The 21,973-nt window shown below is 45.6% G+C and overlaps 1 protein-coding gene across 1 annotated transcript; it reads left to right on the forward strand.

Annotated features, from left to right (window-relative positions):
- The first annotated feature begins 2,179 nt into the window (after positions 1 to 2,179).
- LOC137527314 (uncharacterized transmembrane protein DDB_G0289901-like) lies at positions 2,180 to 6,550 on the forward strand. The gene has a single exon (XM_068247822.1). The coding sequence runs from the start codon at positions 2,180 to 2,182 to the stop codon at positions 6,548 to 6,550; it is 4,371 nt and encodes a 1,456-aa protein (XP_068103923.1).
- Positions 6,551 to 21,973: the final 15,423 nt, after the last annotated feature.

Genomic DNA, 21,973 nt, shown 5'->3' on the forward strand with positions numbered 1-21,973 from the left:
ATGTTTCTTCTTAAAATAGAAGGTATTTGCGATTTACAGGTTGGAGTGAGCTCTGAGGTATCCCACATTGCATTAATGCCGATTATGCAAGCCATCTCTTTGCATTAAAGCAGTTCTGTGTAACGATTGGGGAATGATCTCCACGGTCAGCGCACAGCGTGTACACTGACTCTGAGGAGATCTCCCACAAGCATTCAGACAGAGGAGCCCAGTAATGGTGGAACACACCTGTGGAGGAACAAAACCAGCCAGCAGGTGGAGCTGTGGAGCACAGAGAGACAAATCCTCTGAACAGTCCACAGACGAAAGACAGAAATTGCACAAAGCGAATGCAGCGATGAGCAATATATTAACAGGACAGAAACAGGAACAGATCTGCAATAGATCAGATGAATGTCTGTCAAACTGATAGCAGACTTTGAGGAAAGAGGCATTCATTCACAGAGCATCCACAGATGCCAGACAGAAATTGCACAATGCGGAAACAGCAATGAGCAATACAAAAACAGGACAGGAACAGATCTGCAACAGATCAGATGAATGTCTGTTAAACTGATAGTAGGCTTTGAGGAAACAGACATTCATTCACAGAGCATCCATACATGCCAGACAGAAATTGCACAATGCGGAGCAGCAATGAGCAATACAAAAAGTATAGAACATAACAAATCAGTATACTTTATTATTGTGAGGAGTACACGTGTTTGGTGCACAGTAAAGTGGCGAACGCCACCAAGGCGGTAAGCCCCAGTGGGAGGAACCCACTGGTGGCAGAGTAGTCAAACAATCAGGAGTCGGCAACAGATCAGGAGATACAGTACAGAATAGTAAGGCAGAAATCAGGGTCGGTAATCAGGCAGAGAATCGGCAACAGATCAGACAAGAACAGTACAGAATCAGGAGGCAGAGAGCGGAGTCAGAGGTTCAAGCAAAAGGTCATACACAGAATATCAATAACAATTACAATAATGAACCTAAGCTATGTGTGAATCCCCGGGGTCCTGCCGGATCAAACACACCAGGATCTGACTAAGGTCTGACACAGAATATCAATACAGTAATAGTAACAATCCTACGCTATGTGTGAATCCCCGGGGCCCTGCCGGATCAAACACACCAGGATCTAACTAAGGTTTGAGAGTATAACAGAGAAGTATTTGCATGAACATAGACCCAGGACTGCAGTCCTATAGACTAGCAATATGTTGGGCGGGGAGGCAGACTCAGGAAGTGACTTTTATGGATGAACACACCAATCAGAGACAGACCTGCAAAAGGACAAGACAGCAATCTGCATTCACTTAGCCTGCATTCACTTAGCCTGCATCTCATAAGTTCATGCATATCCATGCAAACAGCATAGCACTTGGATTCAGAATAGCAAGCCATACCATAATGGAATGTGAATGGAATGCAAATGGACAGATCATTCATTGTGAATGTCAGAAAAACTCTGCAAACAGCAGCCAGCATAGTCTGGCTGCAGTAGTGTCTGAAGACAAAACAGACCCCACAGAGGAGATCTTTACATTCTGGAGGTGTGTTTAGATATCAGGGACAACAGAGAGATGATCTGCATATTCAGCAGTGATGCATTGTGGGACACCTCGGAGCTCACTCCAACCTAAATAATAGCAAATACCTTCTGTTTTAAGATGGAAAACTTCCGTTTTGTTTTGCATAGCATTTTAATAAGGAGGCTTTTTGGTCTCTTTCAGCCCCTTACCCATTCGGATCACCATGAGCTTTCTGGGCAATCTGTAACTCTTGATAAAACAAAGCAGTCTTTTTTTTTTCAAATGTTTTGGCAATGCTGGCCTTACCTTTCCTTCATGTGATCATACTCTGGTCTCAGCATTGGTGCCTCACATCAGAAAGAGGTGCAAATCCTCCTCCATCCACTAGAAGTGTTGGTAGTAATGAGGCCAGCCAATTAAACATCAGACATGTTTCTAGTGGTTGCTTAGCTGATCATGTGATCAGTTCTCCACAGAATATAGCAGTCAGCAGGTTTCTCCTTTAGAACAATATACTTTTGTGTTTCCTTATTTGTAGCGCCTGATAGATATTGAGCTTGTGGATGATACAATGTTTCCGAAACAGCTGATATTTATTTACATATTTATTTTTGTTCCTCTTTTGATTTTCTTGCTCAGTGACCCCTAGTGTGTGGAGTACTATGCCGTGCAAAAGAACTACCCACACGACACCAGTGACAACATCAGAGCATCACAGTCCGACCACTTCTGCAACTTCATCTACAAGTCCACATCCTCATGTCTCCTCTCCCGGCACTGTCAGACCCACAATCACCACTCATATTACTGAAGATAATACTACTTCCATCACCAATACTGTTACTGTGCACCCCGCCAGTACACCTTCTACTGGCATTACAATAGGGCACACTAACTCCATAATAAGCAATACTCCCATGGTTACTACCATGAGCTTTCCAACCACTGGCAACATTACACATAAAACCATTTCTACGGAGATTGAACCTACTGCTAGTGCTGTAACAGATGCCAGCACACCACAGGACACCTCTTCCACCATCAGCACCATGGTCCATTCAGAAGCAGCACGTACCACTTCTCCCATAAGGAACACTGAATATCAGACCAAGGAAAATGAGAAGACAGCAGTGACCACAGTGAGTGCTACAAGCACTGCCGAGGAGACAACACCGGCCTTCTCTAGTACAATTCATACTACAGAGGAGTCAGTAATAGCCACATCTGATTCAAGCGGCACTACTGAGATTAGCATAGTGACCACAAATAATGCACATGACATTAGTATACACACAGGAATGACCTTCCCCGTTGCAAATAGCACTGAGGACACAGGGAAAACTTCACTTAGTGCAAGTGACACAGGAATAACCTCAGCTAGTGTGAGTGACACTACCAATATCACAGGAATTACCACATCTAATGCAACTGACACTACAGATAATACAGGAATAACCTCACTTAGTGCAAGTGACCCAACCAAGAATACAGAAATGACCCCAGCTAGTGCAAGTGGCACTACTAATGACACAAGAATGACCTCATCTAGTGCAAATGACAATATTGATGACACAGCAATGACCTCACTTAGTGCAAGTGACACAACCGAGAATATAGGAATGACCACATCTAGTGCAAGTGACTCTAATGATAACACAGGAATGACCACATCTAGTGCAAGTGACACTACTGATAAACCAATAAAGACATCATCTAGTGCAAGTGACATTACTAATGACTCAAGAATGACCACATCTAGTGCAAGTGACACTAATGATTACACAGGAATGACCACATCTAGTGCAAGTGACACTAATGATGACACAAGAATGACCACATCTAGTGCAAGCGGCACTAATGGTAATACAGGAATGACCACATCTAGTGCAAGTGACACTAATGATAACACAGGAATGGCCACATCTAGTGCAAGTGGCACTAATGGTAATACAGGAATGACCACATCTAGTGCAAGTGACACTAATGATAACACAGGAATGGCCACATCAAGTGCAAGTGACACTAATGGTAATACAGGAATGACCACATCTAGTGCAAGTGGCACTAATGGTAATACAGGAATGACCACATCTAGTACAAGTGGCACTAATGGTAATGCAGGAATGACCACATCTAGTACAAGTGACACTAATGATAACACAGGAATGGCCACATCTGGTACAAGTGGCACTAATGGTAATACAGGAATGACCACATCTAGTACAAGTGGCACTAATGGTAATACAGGAATGACCACATCTAGTGCAAGTGGCACTAATGGTAATACAGGAATGACCACATCTAGTACAAGTGGCACTAATGGTAATACAGGAATGACCACATCTAGTGCAAGTGGCACTAATGGTAATACAGGAATGACCACATCTAGTACAAGTGGCACTAATGGTAATACAGGAATGACCACATCTAGTGCAAGTGGCACTAATGGTAATACAGGAATGACCATATCTAGTACAAGTGGCACTAATGGTAATACAGGAATGACCACATCTAGTGCAAGTGGCACTAATGGTAATACAGGAATGACCACATCTAGTGCAAGTGACACTAATGATAACACAGGAATGACCACATCTAGTGCAAGTGGCACTAATGGTAATACAGGAATGACCACATCTAGTGCAAGTGGCACTAATGATAACACAGGAATGACCACATCTAGTGCAAGTGGCACTAATGGTAATACAGGAATGACCACATCTAGTACAAGTGGCTTTAATGATAACACAGGAATGACCACATCTAGTGCAAGTGGCTCTAATGAAAACACAGGAATGACCACATCTAGTGCAAGTGGCACTAATGGTAATACAGGAATGACCACATCTAGTACAAGTGGCACTAATGGTAATACAGGAATGGCCACATCTAGTGCAAGTGACACTAATGGTAATACAGGAATGACCACATCTAGTACAAGTGACACTAATGATAACACAGGAATGACCACATCTAGTGCAAGTGGCACTAATGGTAATACAGGAATGACCACATCTAGTGCAAGTGGCACTAATGGTAATACAGGAATGACCACATCTAGTGCAAGTGGCACTAATGATAACACAGGAATGACCACATCTAGTACAAGTGGCACTAATGGTAATACAGGAATGACCACATCTAGTGCAAGTGGCACTAATGGTAATACAGGAATGACCACATCTAGTGCAAGTGGCACTAATGATAACACAGGAATGACCACATCTAGTACAAGTGGCACTAATGGTAATACAGGAATGACCACATCTAGTGCAAGTGGCACTAATGGTAATACAGGAATGACCACATCTAGTGCAAGTGGCACTAATGGTAATACAGGAATGACCACATCTAGTGCAAGTGGCACTAATGGTAATACAGGAATGACCACATCTAGTACAAGTGGCACTAATGGTAATACAGGAATGACCACATCTAGTACAAGTGACACTAATGATAACACAGGAATGACCACATCTAATGCAAGTGGCACTAATGGTAATACAGGAATGACCACATCTAGTGCAAGTGACACTAATAGTAATACAGGAATGACCACATCTAGTACAAGTGGCACTAATGGTAATACAGGAATGACCACATCTAGTGCAAGTGGCACTAATGGTAATACAGGAATGACCACATCTAGTGCAAGTGACACTAATGGTAATACAGGAATGACCATATCTAGTGCAAGTGGCACTAATGGTAATACAGGAATGACCACATCTAGTACAAGTGGCACTAATGGTAATACAGGAATGACCACATCTAGTGCAAGTGGCACTAATGGTAATACAGGAATGACCACATCTAGTGCAAGTGGCACTAATGGTAATACAGGAATGACCACATCTAGTACAAGTGGCACTAATGGTAATACAGGAATGACCACATCTAGTGCAAGTGGCACTAATGGTAATACAGGAATGACCACATCTAGTGCAAGTGACACTAATGGTAATACAGGAATGGCCACATCTAGTGCAAGTGACACTAATGATAACACAGGAATGACCACATCTAGTGCAAGTGGCACTAATGGTAATACAGGAATGACCACATCTAGAGCAAGTGGCACTAATGATAACACAGGAATGACCACATCTAGTGCAAGTGGCACTAATGGTAATACAGGAATGACCACATCTAGTGCAAGTGGCTCTAATGAAAACACAGGAATGACCACATCTAGTACAAGTGGCACTAATGGTAATACAGGAATGACCACATCTAGTGCAAGTGGCACTAATGGTAATACAGGAATGACCACATCTAGTGCAAGTGGCACTAATGGTAATACAGGAATGACCACATCTAGTACAGGTGACACTAATGATAACACAGGAATGACCACATCTAGTGCAAGTGACACTACTGATGATGGAAGAATGACCACATCTAGTACAAGTGGCACTAATGGTAATACAGGAATGGCCACATCTAGTGCAAGTGACACTAATGATAACACAGGAATGACCACATCTAGTGCAAGTGACACTAATGATAACACAGGAATGACCACATCTAGTGCAAGTGGCTTTAATGATAACACAGGAATGACCACATCTAGTGCAAGTGACACTACTGATGATGGAAGAATGACCACATCTAGTGCAAGTGGCACTAATGATAACACAGGAATGACCACATCTAGTGCAAGTAAGACTAATGATAACACAGGAATGACCACATCTAGTGCAAGTGACACTACTGATGATGGAAGAATGACCACATCTAGTGCAAGTGACACTACTAATGACACAAGAATGACCACATCTATCACAAGTAATACAAATTATACAGGAATGACTGCATCTAGAGCGGATGACACTACCAAAACTACAGCTACAGAGACCACAATCAGCACCAATGCTGAGACAACAACTAAACCTGCATCTGCCAGTACAAGTACATCATCTACACTAACAACAACTGAGTCCACCACCACTACTGAAACAAGCAAACCAACACCAACTGAGACTACTGGTTCAAGGTTGAGTGAGTATTCAATCTGTAGGTGCATTCAGTAACTAAGATGTACTGTAAATTGCGAGTTTGCAACACTAAATCAGATGCCTTGGACATGCAAACTGTTGCTGAAAATAGAGTCAATTGAGAGTAGTGAAGCACCCGCTATTAATAACCACAGATCTCATAGTGGGTGGCCCTGGCACTGCTATGTAGTGGGTGCAAAATTAATTCGCTAAGGGGGGTGGGAGTTTAAGGTTAGATGGCTATGGAGTTAAGGTTAGTTACCCACCGGGGGGGGAGGGGGCGGGGGTGTTAATGTTAGGGGGAGTTAGGTTGGGCACCACCGGAGATGGGTTAAGGTTAGGCACCACCAGTGGGGGTTAAGGTAAGGCACCATGGGTAGGGGAAGGTTAGGTATAAGCACCACCTGGGGGGTTCTATGTGAGAGTAGGCAGAGGTTAGGTCACAGTGAGACGTCAGCGAGTATTAACCACTTCACCACTGAGGGGTTTTACCCCCTGAGCACCAGAGCAATTTTCACCTTTCAGCGCTCCTTCCATTCATTCATCTATAACTTTATCATTACTTATCGCAATGAAATGAACTATATCTTGTTTTTTCCGCCACCAATTAGGCTTTCTTTAGGTGGGACATTATGCCAAGAATTATTTTTTTCTAAATGTGTTTTAATGGGAAAATAGGAAAAATGTGGGGAAAAAAATAATTATTTTTCAGTTTTCGGCCATTATAGTTTTTAAATAATGCATGCTACTGTAATTAAAACCCATGAAATGTATTTGCCTTTTTGTCCCGGTTATAAAACCATTTAAATTATGTCCCTATCACAATGTTTGGCGCCAATATTTTATTTGGAAATAAAGGTGCATTTTTTTCATGTGAAAAATGTGTAGGGTGTAGTTTACTATTTGGCCACAAGATGGCCACAGTAACTTTTTGTTTTAATGCGACCTCCAAGCGTCCTTCCGGAAGCTTGGAGGAAGTATAAGGAGGCTGGACACGTGAGTTTTTTCTCACAATGATCGCGCTGCCCATAGGAGAGCAGCTGATCATTGTGGGGCTTAGATCAACGAACGGGAATGGATTTTCCCGTTCATTGATCTCCGGGCGAGCGGGCGGCGGCGTGTTTACTAGCGGCGGGTGGCGTGTTTACGAGCGGGAGCGCGGACAGCGTCGGGAACGCGGAAAGTACGGATTTCTCCGTCCCTGGGGGTTAAAGGATGGAAAAGGGACGGAGAAATTCGTACGGGCGGGGGTAAAGTGGTTAATGATACTTTACTATGTGAATTAAGTAGTAGATTATCACTCAGTTTACCGATATTCTGTTACCGCTATCTCTTGTAACCTTTAAATTCCACGCCCAAGTTAGCTTGTGGCGCTTTTGAATGTGCACCACTGCAGTAGTGCTAGCTTCCACAGGGCAATGATATTGGAAGTTGCCAGCAGAGATATGCTGCTTGTGCAAAGACAACACTAAGCTCCCTCTGGGCATAGCAGAAGACAAATCACCACCTAAAGAAGCAATGGGGATCAGGGAATAATGCAGGGCAGTGCTGAAAGTGAATACACTTTGAATGGCTACTAAAGATATCATGTCTAAAATACTAATCCACGGCTAAAGGACCACTCCAGCAAAATTCTGAATTCTGTGATATGCAAGATAAGAAGCGTGGCGGGGGCGTGTTCAGCGGTGTGACAGGGCGTGTCTCAAAAAGTTATGAGACTACTGTATTTTTCGCCTTATAAGACGCACCAAAAAACATCCTTTTTCTATGCATTTTTGCATTACAATCGTGTAAACGTGGATGCAAATTCTTTTGTAATCGATCAAAAAAAAAAAAATAACAGGGACTTTTTCCCCTCACTTTTGGTGGCAAAAAAGTGTGTCTTATAAGGCGAAAAATACGGTACATACTCTGTACAATGCTGCAGTATTTGTATGACCTGGGCATACATACTGCCGGGCTGACCCCCTACCTAAATTACTGTTATCAGAAATAATAATACAATATACAATGTACAATAATACAATGGTTAATTTGCATATATTCAGCAGTGGTGCCTGGGAGACATCTCGAGCTCACTCCAACCTGAATTATCGCAAATTCTTTCTGTTTTAGGAAAGCAAACTTTTGTTTTTCAGAAATAATATCTCCTTTAAAGGTCCTGTTGGTCCTACTTTTCTTTATTGCATTGTATAGGGACATGGGGAAGTCTGCACTAGACATACATTTTTGTAAAATATCAAATCTATCCCTAATATGATGATTGGTAAATACAGGGGGTTCCTTTTTAGACATTTGAAATAGAACATTTACATTAATACCAATTCTGAAATGCACTGAATTTGAACTATAGTACACAAAAGATGCTTATTGCCCGGCACTCAGTGTTGGGGGGAGAAAACAATAGGTCCGCTGCACCGTATATCAGTATACTATCCCGTCCTGTTCCTTGCTGCAGTCTGGTTCTTGTTACATGGAAGCGTGCAAACAGGCTAAAAAGATCAACATTTCACCAACAGTACACACAAGACAGTCCGTGCACTGCTTCCTTAAGACAAGTTTATTGTCCCATTAATTTTCATCAGCAGGTAAACTGACACATTGCAGTAACAGCTTGAAATCATATGGACATATTTAGGAACATTCTGACCTGTGCCAAGGACGGGTGCGGGAGGGTGACCAGGGGGTGATAGGACTGCTCTATCTTGAACTATATCTATTTTTTTTTTATAGGTCTCAGTAGTTCATCCATGACTTCAGCCTATGGTAAGAAAAGCTTAAAAGAGCTCAGCTAATAAGTGAATACATGCTTCTTTATGCAAGGTGCCACTAATACTCTGCAGGGGACCTGGGGAAGGAGTATTAGCTGGGGGAGACCTTGGATGGGGGGGAGCATCACCGGTCCAGGCTCCTGACATACATTGACCAAAATGTACTGCCCTGTCTGATCTATAAGTGGTGGCGGCTCTAGCCGCACGGCCGTGCAGCTTAGCGTGCCTTCCTTAGTTACACGCGTTGCTTACATAGCAACATGTGCTCCTTTAAATGCCGGCCACTGCTGTGAAGAATCGCTGCTCTGAAGCAACGTGTGTAACAGGAAGGCACGCTACGCTTCGTGACCGCACATAGCGGGCAGCCCTGGATTTAGCTCTCCCTGGTGTCATGTAGCTCGCATTGATATAGCCTCTAAGCTTCATGAATCAGCCCTTTTAAGATTAATGTTCTTATACAGAGCTAAAATGAATGGACTGCCCTGCCCTTTTCTAAATAATATGGGCTTTTGCATAAGGACAGAGGTTTGTAAATAAAAAAAATAAAAAAATTATGTAATGGCAAGACAGCAATCCTCACAGCGTACAGTGAAAAATGGCACCAGTTAAATAATGTCGCACGCTTCTGCCCGATATTTGTTTAACCACTTCAGCCTTCAGTCGTTTTCACTTTATGCATCCGAACAATTTTCACCTCCCATTCATTAGCCTATAACTTTATCACTACTTATCACAATTAACTGATCTATATCTTGTTTTTTCCGCCACCAATTAGGCTTTCTTTGGGTGGTACATTTTGCTAAGAGCCACTTTACTGTTAATGCATTTTAACAGGAAGAATAAGAAAAAAAACGGAAAAAATTCATTATTTCTCAATTTTCAGCCATTATAGTTTTAAAATAATACATGCCTCCATAATTAAAACTCACGTATTGTATTTTCCCATATGTCGCGGTTATTACACCGTTACAATTATGTCCCTATCACAATGTATGGCGACAATATTTTATATGGAAATAAAGGTGCATTTTTTCAGTTTTGCATCTATCACTATTTACAAGTTTAGAATAAAAAAAATATAGAAATATTTCATCTTTACATTTATATTTAAAAAGTTTAGACCCTTAGGTAAATATTTATATGTTTTTTTTATTGTAATGTTTTTTGTTTTTTTTTATATTAAACATTTTATTTGGGCATTTTTTGGGAGGGTGGGATGTAAACAGTAGTCTTAGAGTGTAAATGTGTGTTGAGTTTTATTTTTTTTTTACTTTTAGTTGTAGTTTTACTTTTTGGCCACAAGATGGCGGCCATGAGTTTGTTTACATGACGTCACTCTAAGCGTAACATACGCTTAGAGAGACGCATGGGGGATGCAACAACCAGAAAAAGCGAAGCTTCTGAGAGATGCCCCAGATGCCCACCCCCCTCCCAGGAGAAATGAGTATAGGGGTACAAAGTACCCCTTACCACAAAGTGTTAAATGAAATAAAAACACAACCACAAAAGAAGTCCTTTATTAGTCTTGGCATTTGGCACTTTGCACTTGGCATGTGCCTTGGCACGTGGCACATGCCAAGTGCAAAGTGCCAAATGCCATGTGCAAAGTGCCATGTGCAAAGTGCCAAATGCAAAGTGCAAAGTGCCAAATGCAAAGTGTAAAGTACCAAATGCAAAGTGCCAAGTGCAAAGTGCCAAATGCAAAGTGCCAAGTGCCAAGTGACAGTCAGACAGCAGAGGAGAACACACTAGTGCACACTAACTGTCACACTGGCACTGCTCAGCAGCACAGCAGTTCTGTAGTAAGCTAACACAGTAGTACTACTACTCTTACAACTAACTAGCACTGACTGCAGTACTACAGTACTAACTACACAATAACACAGTAATCCTATGCCCTAATCCCTAACCTAACCTATACTGTAGCTAGCTAAGGCTAATAGTAGGCTAGCAGGCAGCAGCTGGCCTGGTCTGTGCATAGCACACACACAGACACATAGCAGCTGCCTGCAGCAGCCCTGCAGCACACACTCTGACTGTCACACAATGAAATCAAGCTAATTAACAATACAACAATAGTGTAGTGATAGTGAAGGGGTCTAAAAGCTTGTGTGGAGAAGCCTGTGTGACCTATCAGCACCTATCAGCAGCACTTGCAGGAGAACAGGGGCTGTTTCTATTGGCTGCCTGCTCCTGTTAATCATGAAAACATTCACACAGAAGGCTTTCGAAGCTTGTTACGACAGGGGAGAGCTGGAGATAATCACCGAATGTGTTAGCGAATGTGGTAACCTTGATGAATTAACATTTACTGACATTTGCTGACATGTGTTGAGCACATGTCGGTAATTTATCTCATTGCTCTGTCATTTCAGCTTCTCATTCGGTAACAGCTTTGATGAATTAACATTTTCTAAAGTGCTCCGTTAAGTCAGCTGTTTTCAGCATTACCGAATGCGGTAATGCTTGATGAATTGAACTATACTAGCCCCTGAAGAAGCGTTGTTTACGCAAAAGAGCTGTCTGGCTGTCATCCCCACTGCATGTACTTGTCTGTGATAACCATTGATTAAAGGTAACCGGAGCAATGGTAGTGCCTTCTCTGATCTTCTGCACATTGTGACATTAGTTCTATTTTTCAAGTGCACGCTCTTGTTGTTACATAGACAGTCTGCCATCCACCAGCTGCATCTAGTGCCGGTGCTTTAGGATCTTTTTTCTAGTTATTACATGTCATCATTCAATTGCCCAACAGAAAGTGAGCATCACTTCCTGCTTGGCTGGACATCAGATGGGGATTTCCACGTACTAAGGTTATCCCCACGGCCTGTTTTTGATGGTGCGTTGCAGCTGCTGCACCGCCAATCTGCAGTGTGAAGCCAACCTGAGGGTTAAGCCTGCTACATTTTAAGTGTGACCAAAATAGCTGATATTTGTTTATAGATATATAAATATTTTTGTTCTTCTTTTGATTTTCTTGATCAGTGACCCCTAGTGTGTGGAGTACTATGCCATGCAAAAGAACCACCCACACAACACCAGTGACAACATCAGAGCATCACAGTCCGACCACTTCTGCAACTTCATCTCCAAGTCCACATCCTCATGCCTCGTCTCCCGGCACTGTCAGAGCCACTATTACCGCTCATATTACTGAAGCTAATACTACTTCCATCACCAATACTGTTACTGTGCATCCTGCTACTACACCCTCTACTGGCATTCCAATGGAGCACACTAACTCCATATTAAGCAATACTCCCACAGTTTCTACTATAAGCTTTCCAACTACTAGCAGCCTAACACATAAAACTGTTTCTATGGAGATTGCATCTACTGCTAGTGCGGTGACAGATGCCAGGAGACCACTGGACACTTCTTCTGCTACATCTAGAGAGACCACAACTGCTAAGACTACAAATGAAGCCAGGAGCACCAGAACAAGTACAACATCTGTGCTAACAACAGCAGAGTCCATTGTCAACACTGAAATAAGCAAACCACCACCAACTGAGACAACTGGTTCAATGTTGAGTAAGTATTCAATCTGTAGGTGCACTAAGTAACTATCACGTCTCGTGAGAGTTTGCCTAACTAAACCAGAAGCCTCAGACATGCAAACTCTGTTATTGAATATAGACCAAGTGCCCGCCCACTGCAGCATTGTTTCGCAGCTTGGCAGTCCTGTGACTTATAATAGCAATAAAGTATATTGGGCACCCCTCAATCAGACAATATATAAGAGAAAACAAAATATGAAGCTTTTAGGGTTCAGCAATGACAATCAAATATACAATGTAGCATTTACTTACAACACTCATTAGTAGTCAAGTAAAACAAACTGTATAAAAATCCATGAGTCCATGAGCAATCAGGGCCAGATTGTCCATTAAGGTGGCCATACACTGGCCCGATTCGCGGCCGTTTCGACAGCAGATTCGATCCTGGGATCGAATCTGCTGCCAATCGTTCGCGCTAAACGCACCCGCCGATCCGATTTCCTCCCGAAATCGGATCGGTCCGTCGATCGCGCCGTGTGGGAAATTACCCTCGATCGCCCGCGGGTAGGGAGCGCGTCGCTAGCGGCGGCCGATCTGATCAGGTATACATTACCTGACGCTGGCTCCCGGGCGTCTTCTCCGCATCTTCTCCGCGCTGCACCCGCTCCATCCCGGCGCTTCCTGTCACTGCAGTGACCAGGAAGTTCAAATAGAGGGCGCTCTATTTGAACTTCCCGGTCACGGAGTGACACAGGAAGCGCCGGGATGGAGCGGGTGCAGCGTGGAGAAGATGCAGAGAAGATGCCCGGGAGCCAGCGTCAGGTAATGTATGCGCGGGGGGGGGGGGACAGGCGGCAGCGGCGGCTCCACAGATTGTGATCGGTTTCAGCCTGAAATCGATTCACAATCTGTTTGCAGTAAAGGCAGCCATACGATCCCTCTCTGATCAGATTCCTTGTGTCTTGTGTCTTGTCACTAAGCATGATATGAGACAGTGATTAGAAGGTAAGATTCTAAGTACAGTTAGTGACATAAGGCAGGGATTAGGACAGTGAGTGACATAAGGCAGGGATTAAAGTTCAGAATATTTTTACTTGGGGGTGTGACCTGTGTTCAGGGGCAGAGTTTAGGGCACCAGAACTCTTATGCCTACAGGCGTCTGAGATGTAAATCCGGCCGTGCACACAATACTGACATAGATGGCCTAACACACGTTTTGCAGCTCTTAACGCTTCTTCAGAGGCACGTTTTGCGGCTTAGCCGCTTCTTCAGAGGCATGTTGCTGTAGTTTCAAAATTTGTGACTAAGGGTGATTGAAAGTGTAAAATCTGAAATCCGATATGCAGCCACATCAAGTATGTTCCCAGTGCTTTTTTTTTCATCCGGTCACGGTCAGCCCACTGTTAAGCAAATAGCAGTACCATACAATAGTAACTGTAACAAATGTCATATGCTATGCGAATGGGATAGGCGCTGATCAGCTGTTGCTAAACAGTTCTCCTGATCACAATGGCTATAGCGTGGTGTCTGGGGGTCCAGTGGTGTGGCTGGAATCATCTCCCTCTGACCTCCCTAAATGGGCCACATGTAGTGACATCATCATGGATGGTGTAATAACGCTTTGTTTGCATTATGCAATGTGCATTTTTCAAACGCAGAACTTGCTGCATATCTTTCCAAAACGCATCTAAAACGAACATAATGTATGTCAATGGTGATGCAGTGGAATAGTGTTTTATTGCGTTTTTATTGTGTTTTGTATGCGTTTTTGCATAAAAAACAAGTTTGATGATGTATTTCCGCTTCCTGTTATCTTCCTAGTGATGAGCCAGAGAGGACATCAAAAATGTGTTTTTATACTGGCCACATTACCAAAAATTTGCATAAAACGTATATCAGAAACGCACAAAACCGCACTTGCAATTCATAAGTGCAAAACGCAAACACCGTGAAATGCAAGCAAAACACATGTGTGAAACACAAACGCACTCAAAACGCACTTCATTATGACAAAAAACGCTCAAATGCATATGCAGCAAAACGCAATCTTCCATACACTGCCTAGTGTGTTCCTAGCCAGAGAGACACAATGAAGGAGGGAAGGGGAGGTCAGGGGGTGCAGAGAAAAGATGCATTTATGGAGTAAAACATTTACTGGGAGTGCAGAATTATTAGGCAAGTTGTATTTTTGAGGAATAATTTTATTATTGAACAACAACCATGTTCTCAATGAACCCAAAAAACTCATTAATATCAAAGCTGAATATTTTTGAAAGTAGTTTTTAGTTTGTTTTTAGTTTTAGCTATTTTAGGGGGATATCTGTGTGTGCAGGTGACTATTACTGTGCATAATTATTAGGCAACTTAACAAAAAACATATATATACCCATTTCAATTATTTATTTTTACCAGTGAAACCAATATAACATCTCAACATTCACAAATATACATTTCTGACATTCAAAAACAAAACAAAAACAAATCAGTGACCAATATAGCCACCTTTCTTTGCAAGGACACTCAAAAGCCTGCCATCCATGGATTCTGTCAGTGTTTTGATCTGTTCACCATCAACATTGCGTGCAGCAGCAACCACAGCCTTCCAGACACTGTTCAGAGAAGTGTACTGTTTTCCCTCCTTGTAAATCTCACATTTTATGATGGACCACAGGTTCTCAATGGGGTTCAGATCAGGTGAACAAGGAGGCCATGTCATTAGTTTTTCTTCTTTTATACCCTTTCTTGCCAGCCACGCTGTGAAGTACTTGGACGCGTGTGATAGAGCATTGTCCTGCATGAAAATCATGTTTTTCTTGAAGGATGCAGACTTCTTCCTGTACCACTGCTTGAAGAAGGTGTCTTCCAGAAACTGGCAGTAGGACTGGGAGTAGAGTTGGGCCAAACCTCCGATTTTAGGTTCGCGAACCTGGTTCGCGAACTTCCGCGGAAGGTTTGGTTCGCGTTAAAGTTCGCGAACCGCAATAGACTTCAATGGGGATGCGAACTTTGAAAAAAAAAAATAATTATGCTGGCCACAAAAGTGATGGAAAAGATGTTTCAAGGGGTCTAACACCTGGAGGGGGGCATGGCGGAGTGGGATACATGCCAAAAGTCCCGGGGAAAAATCTGGATTTGACGCAAAGCAGCGTTTTAAGGGCAGAAATCACATTGAATGCTAAATGACAGGCCTAAAGTGCTTTCAAACATCTTGCATGTGTATACATCAATCAGGTAGTGTAATTAAGGTACTGCTTCACACTGACACACCAAACTCACCGTGTAACGCACCGCAAACAACTGTTTGTGTAGTGATGGCCGTGCTGAACTGGTGCGCACCATGGCGAGAGTGCAGGTTTTGGTGGCTTTACAGCCCATATGGTCGCCTGGCTGATGTAGCTGAATGACAGAACAGTGACTGTCCAGCTGATCAAATTTGGTCTGACCACAATGAGGCAACGACCTTATTATCGTGGGTGTGCCCCCCGAGACACTCATCTAGGCGCCGGTCATTGCTTCATTGTGATACGCAAGCCCCTTCACCACGGCAAGGTAATGATCACGAAGGGAAATGGGCGCATGTACATGCCTTTTCTTTTGTTGTTGCAGCTGCCCGCAGTGCAGCCAGAAAAATTAGGCAGTCATGTACACGCACCAGAAAAATTATTACAGCGGCCGCTGCTAGCAGCGGCCTAAAAAATTCAGCAATCCGCCTGGAGTCCCGGACCCTGTTGGTGGTGGCGGAGAAGGTAGTCAAGCGGCCTGCAGGCAGACATGCTGTGTGGAGGGACTGGGAGCGACTTAGTCTTCTTGGGGCAGGCCAGGCAGCCAGTCACACGGCGTGCAGGCAGAGATGCTGTGTGTGCGGGGACTGACTTAGTCTTGGGGCGGGCAGCAGCCCTCCGGGATCCATGCCTCATTCATTTTGATAAAGGTGAGGTACTTAACACTTTTGTGACTTAGGCGACTTCTCTTCTCTGTGACAATGCCTCCAGCTGCGCTGAAGGTCCTTTCTGACAGGACGCTTGCGGCAGGGCAGGAGAGAAGTTGGATGGCAAATTGGGACAGCTCTGGCCACAGGTCAAGCCTGCGCACCCAGTAGTTCAAGGGTTCCTCATCGCTGTTCACAGCAGTGTCTACATCCACACTTAAGGCCAGGTAGTCGGCTACCTGCCGTTCCAGGCGTTGGTGGAGGGTGGATCCGGAAGGGCTACGGCGAGGCGTTGGACTAAAGAACGTCCGCATGTCCGACATCACCATGAGATCGCTGGAGCGTCCTGTCTTTGACTGCGTGGACACGGGAGGAGGATTAGTGGCAGTGGTACCTTGCTGGCGTTGTGCCGTCACATGACCCTTAAAGGCATTGTAAAGCATAGTTAACAGCTGGTTCTGCATGTGCTGCATCCTTTCCACCTTCCGGTGAGTTGGTAACAGGTCCGCCACTTTGTGCCTGTACCGAGGGTCTAGTAGTGTGGCCACCCAGTACAGCTCATTCCCCTTGAGGTTTTTTATACGGGGGTCCCTCAACAGGCAGGACAGCATAAAAGACGACATCTGCACAAAGTCGGATCCAGTACCCTCCATCTCCTCTTGCTCTTCCTCAGTGACGTCAGGTAAGTCAACCTCCTCCCCCCAGCCGCGAACAATACCACGGGAAGGTTGAGCAGCACAAGCCCCTTGCGATGCCTGCTGAGGTTGTTCTCCTGCCGCTGTCCCCTCCTCCTCCTCCTCCTCCCCCAAAGAAACACCTTGCTCATCATCCTCTGAGTCTGACTCGTCTTCTGCACACGACTTCTCTTCTTCCTCCTCCTCCCCCCTCTGTGCTGCCGCAGGTGTTGAGGAAACAGCTGGGTCTGATGAAAATTGGTCCCATGCCTGTTCCTGCCGTAACGGTTCCTGGTCACGCTCATTCACAGCTTCATCCGCCACTCTACGCACAGCACGCTCCAAGAAGTAAGCGTAGGGAATTAAGTTGCTGATGGTGCCCTCACTGCGGCTCACCAGGTTGGTCACCTCCTCAAACGGCCGCATGAGCCTGCATGCATTTTCCATCAGTGTCCAGTTGTCGGGCCAGAACATCCCCATCTTCCCAGACTGTTTCATTCTACTGTAGTTGTAGAGGTAGTGGGTCACGGCTTTCTTCTGTTCTAGCAGGCGGGAGAACATGAGCAGGGTCGAGTTCCAGCGAGTCGGGCTATCGCAAATGAGGCGTCTCACCGGCATGTTGTTTTTGCGCTGAATTTCCGCAAAGCGTGCCATGGCTGTGTAAGACCGCCTCAAATGCCCACAAAACTTCCTGGCCTGCTTCAGGACATTCGCTAAGCCAGGGTACTTTGCCACAAATCTTTGAACCACTAGATTCATGACATGTGCCATGCAGGGTATGTGTGTCAGCTTCCCCATATGCAAAGCGGCAAGCAGATTGCTGCTGTTGTCGCACACCACGTTGCCTATCTCCAGGTGGTGCGGGGTCAGCCACTCATCCACCTGTTTCTTAAGAGCAGCCAGGAGAGCTGCTCCAGTGTGACTCTCCGCTTTGAGACAAGACATGTCTAAGATGGCGTGACACCGTCTTACCTGGCATGCAGCATAGGCCCTGTGGAGCTGGGGCTGTGTAGCTGGAGAGGAGAACTGCCACTCAGCCAAGGAGGAGGAGGACAGCGAAGAGCATGTAGCAGGAGGAGAGGAGGTGGCAGGAGGCCTGCCTGCAAGCCGTGGAGGTGTCACAATTTGGTCCGCTGCGCCCTGCTTGCCATCGTTCACCACCAGGTTCACCCAATGGGCTGTGTAGGTAATGTAGCGGCCCTGCCCGTGCTTGGCAGACCAGGCATCCGTGGTCAGGTGTACCCTTGACCCAACGCTCTTCGCAAGAGATGACACCACTTGCCTCTCAACTTCACGGTGCAGTTGGGGTATGGCCTTTCTCGAAAAATAAGTGCGGCCTGGCATCTTCCACTGCGGTGTTCCGATGGCCACAAATTTACGGAAGGCCTCAGAGTCCACCAGCCGGTATGGTAACAGCTGCCGAGCTAACAGTTCCGCCACGCCAGCTGTCAGACGCCGGGCAAGGGGGTGACTGGCCGAAATTGGCTTCTTCCGCTCAAACATTTCCTTCACGGACACCTGACTGCTGCTGTGGGCAGAGGAGCAGGAACCGCTCAAGGGCAGAGGCGGAGTGGAGGAGGGTGCCTGTGAAGGTGGAAGGGAGAAAGCGGCAGAAGCAGATAATGCACCTGATGGAGGAGGAAGAGGAGAAGGAGGGTGGCTTTGCTTTTGTGTGCTGCTGCTGCTTTTGCTCAGGTGGCCATCCCATTGCTGTTTGTGCCTTTTCTCCAGGTGCCTTCGTAAGGCACTTGTCCCTACGTGAGTGTTGGCCTTTCCACGACTCAATTTTTGTTGGCAGAGCGAACAGATGGCTTTGGTCCGATCTGAGGCACACACATTAAAAAATTTCCACACCGCTGAGCCACCCTGGGATGTGGGCACTATGGGGACCTCAGCAGCTGATGCTGAAGGGCAAGTTGGCTGGCTGTACATAGGTGGCGATACATGGTGCCGGACTCTGCCACCAGCTGTTTCTGACGAAGAGCTGCCCCAGCTTCTTTCAGCAACTTCTCTCCTCCTACTACTCTCTGACTCCCCCTCTGAACTGTCCCCCTCTTCATCTCCTCTATTGGGAACATACAGAGGATCCCTATCATCGTCATCATCGTAATCATCCTGCCCAGCTTCGCTTGCCTCAGACAAATCCAAACATGCACCATCAGTAGGTCCATCATCCTCCTTACACGTTACATCCATAGTGTTGCCGGGTAACTCAAATATATGAGCTGGTGAAAATTCATCTGGCTGTAACAACAATGGCTGTGCATCAGTGATTTCAACACTAAATAATTCTTGCGAAGTGTCAAATGCAGCGGAAGTGGTGCTAGTAGTAGCGCTGGTGGCTGAGCAAGATGAGGTGTTCTGTGTCGCTAAATACTCAACCACGTCCTGACAATCTTGGGAGGTGATGGGACGTGCCTTCTTCCGAGCACTGTACTGTGGGCCAGGTCCACACGAAATTACATTTACACGACCTCGCGCAGATCTGCCGGGTGGCCTTCCTCTGGCTCTGGCACTACCTCTTCCTCTACCTGTTTTGTCCATATCGGGTATGCACGGAGTGGTATATCACACTGCGTGCACTCACGTAGGTAGGTGGGTTCACTTAACTGCACAGGTATGCGCACTGATGCGGTGGGTTCACTGAACAGAACAGGTATACAGTGGCGGGTTCACAGAACAGGTATGCAGTGGCAGGTTCACTGAACACAACAGGTATGCAGTGGCAGGTTCACTGAACACAACAGGTATGCAGTGGCGGGTTCACTGAACAGGTATACAGTGGCGGGTTCACTGAACAGAACAGGTATGCAGTGGCGGGTTCACTAAACAGAACAGGTATACAGTGGCGGGTTCACTAAACAGAACAGGTATACAGTGGCGGGTTCACAGAACAGGTATGCAGTGGCAGGTTCACTGAACACAACAGGTATGCAGTGGCGGGTTCACTGAACAGGTATACAGTGGCTGGTCCACTGAACAGAACAGGTATGCAGTGGCGGGTTCACTAAACAGAACAGGTATACAGTGGCGGGTTCACTAAACAGAACAGGTATACAGTGGCGGGTTCACAGAACAGGTATGCAGTGGCAGGTTCACTGAACACAACAGGTATGCAGTGGCAGGTTCACTGAACACAACAGGTATGCAGTGGCGGGTTCACTGAACAGGTATACAGTGGCGGGTTCACTAAACAGAACAGGTATACAGTGGCGGGTTCACAGAACAGGTATGCAGTGGCAGGTTCACTGAACACAACAGGTATGCAGTGGCGGGTTCACTGAACAGGTATACAGTGGCGGGTCCACTGAACAGAACAGGTATGCAGTGGCGGGTTCACTGAACAGGTATACAGTGGCGGGTCCACTGAGCAGAACAGGTATGCAGTGGCGGGTTCACGAAACAGAACAGGTATACAGTGGCGGGTTCACTAAACAGAACAGGTATACAGTGGCGGGTTCACAGAACAGGTATGCAGTGGCGGGTTCACTAAACAGAACAGGTATACAGTGGCGGGTTCACTAAACAGAACAGGTATACAGTGGCGGGTTCACAGAACAGGTATGCAGTGGCAGGTTCACTGAACACAACAGGTATGCAGTGGCGGGTTCACTGAACAGGTATACAGTGGCGGGTCCACTGAACAGAACAGGTATGCAGTGGCGGGTTCACTGAACAGGTATACAGTGGCGGGTCCACTGAACAGAACAGGTATGCAGTGGCGGGTTCACTGAACAGGTATACAGTGGTGGGTCCACTGAACAGAACAGGTATGCAGTGGCGGGTTCACTAAACAGAACAGGTATACAGTGGCGGGTTCACTAAACAGAACAGGTATACAGTGGCGGGTTCACAGAACAGGTATGCAGTGGCAGGTTCACTGAACACAACAGGTATACAGTGGCGGGTTCACTAAACAGAACAGGTATACAGTGGCGGGTTCACAGAACAGGTATGCAGTGGCAGGTTCACTGAACACAACAGGTATGCAGTGGCAGGTTCACTGAACACAACAGGTATGCAGTGGCGGGTTCACTGAACAGGTATACAGTGGCGGGTTCACTAAACAGAACAGGTATACAGTGGCGGGTTCACAGAACAGGTATGCAGTGGCAGGTTCACTGAACACAACAGGTATGCAGTGGCGGGTTCACTGAACAGGTATACAGTGGCGGGTCCACTGAGCAGAACAGGTATGCAGTGGCGGGTTCACGAAACAGAACAGGTATACAGTGGCGGGTTCACTAAACAGAACAGGTATACAGTGGCGGGTTCACAGAACAGGTATGCAGTGGCGGGTTCACTAAACAGAACAGGTATACAGTGGCGGGTTCACTAAACAGAACAGGTATACAGTGGCGGGTTCACAGAACAGGTATGCAGTGGCAGGTTCACTGAACACAACAGGTATGCAGTGGCGGGTTCACTGAACAGGTATACAGTGGCGGGTCCACTGAACAGAACAGGTATGCAGTGGCGGGTTCACTGAACAGGTATACAGTGGCGGGTCCACTGAACAGAACAGGTATGCAGTGGCGGGTTCACTGAACAGGTATACAGTGGTGGGTCCACTGAACAGAACAGGT

The sequence above is a fragment of the Hyperolius riggenbachi genome, chromosome 8 (assembly GCF_040937935.1).
Source record: "Hyperolius riggenbachi isolate aHypRig1 chromosome 8, aHypRig1.pri, whole genome shotgun sequence".
In the NCBI taxonomy this organism is placed as follows: domain Eukaryota; kingdom Metazoa; phylum Chordata; class Amphibia; order Anura; family Hyperoliidae; genus Hyperolius; species Hyperolius riggenbachi.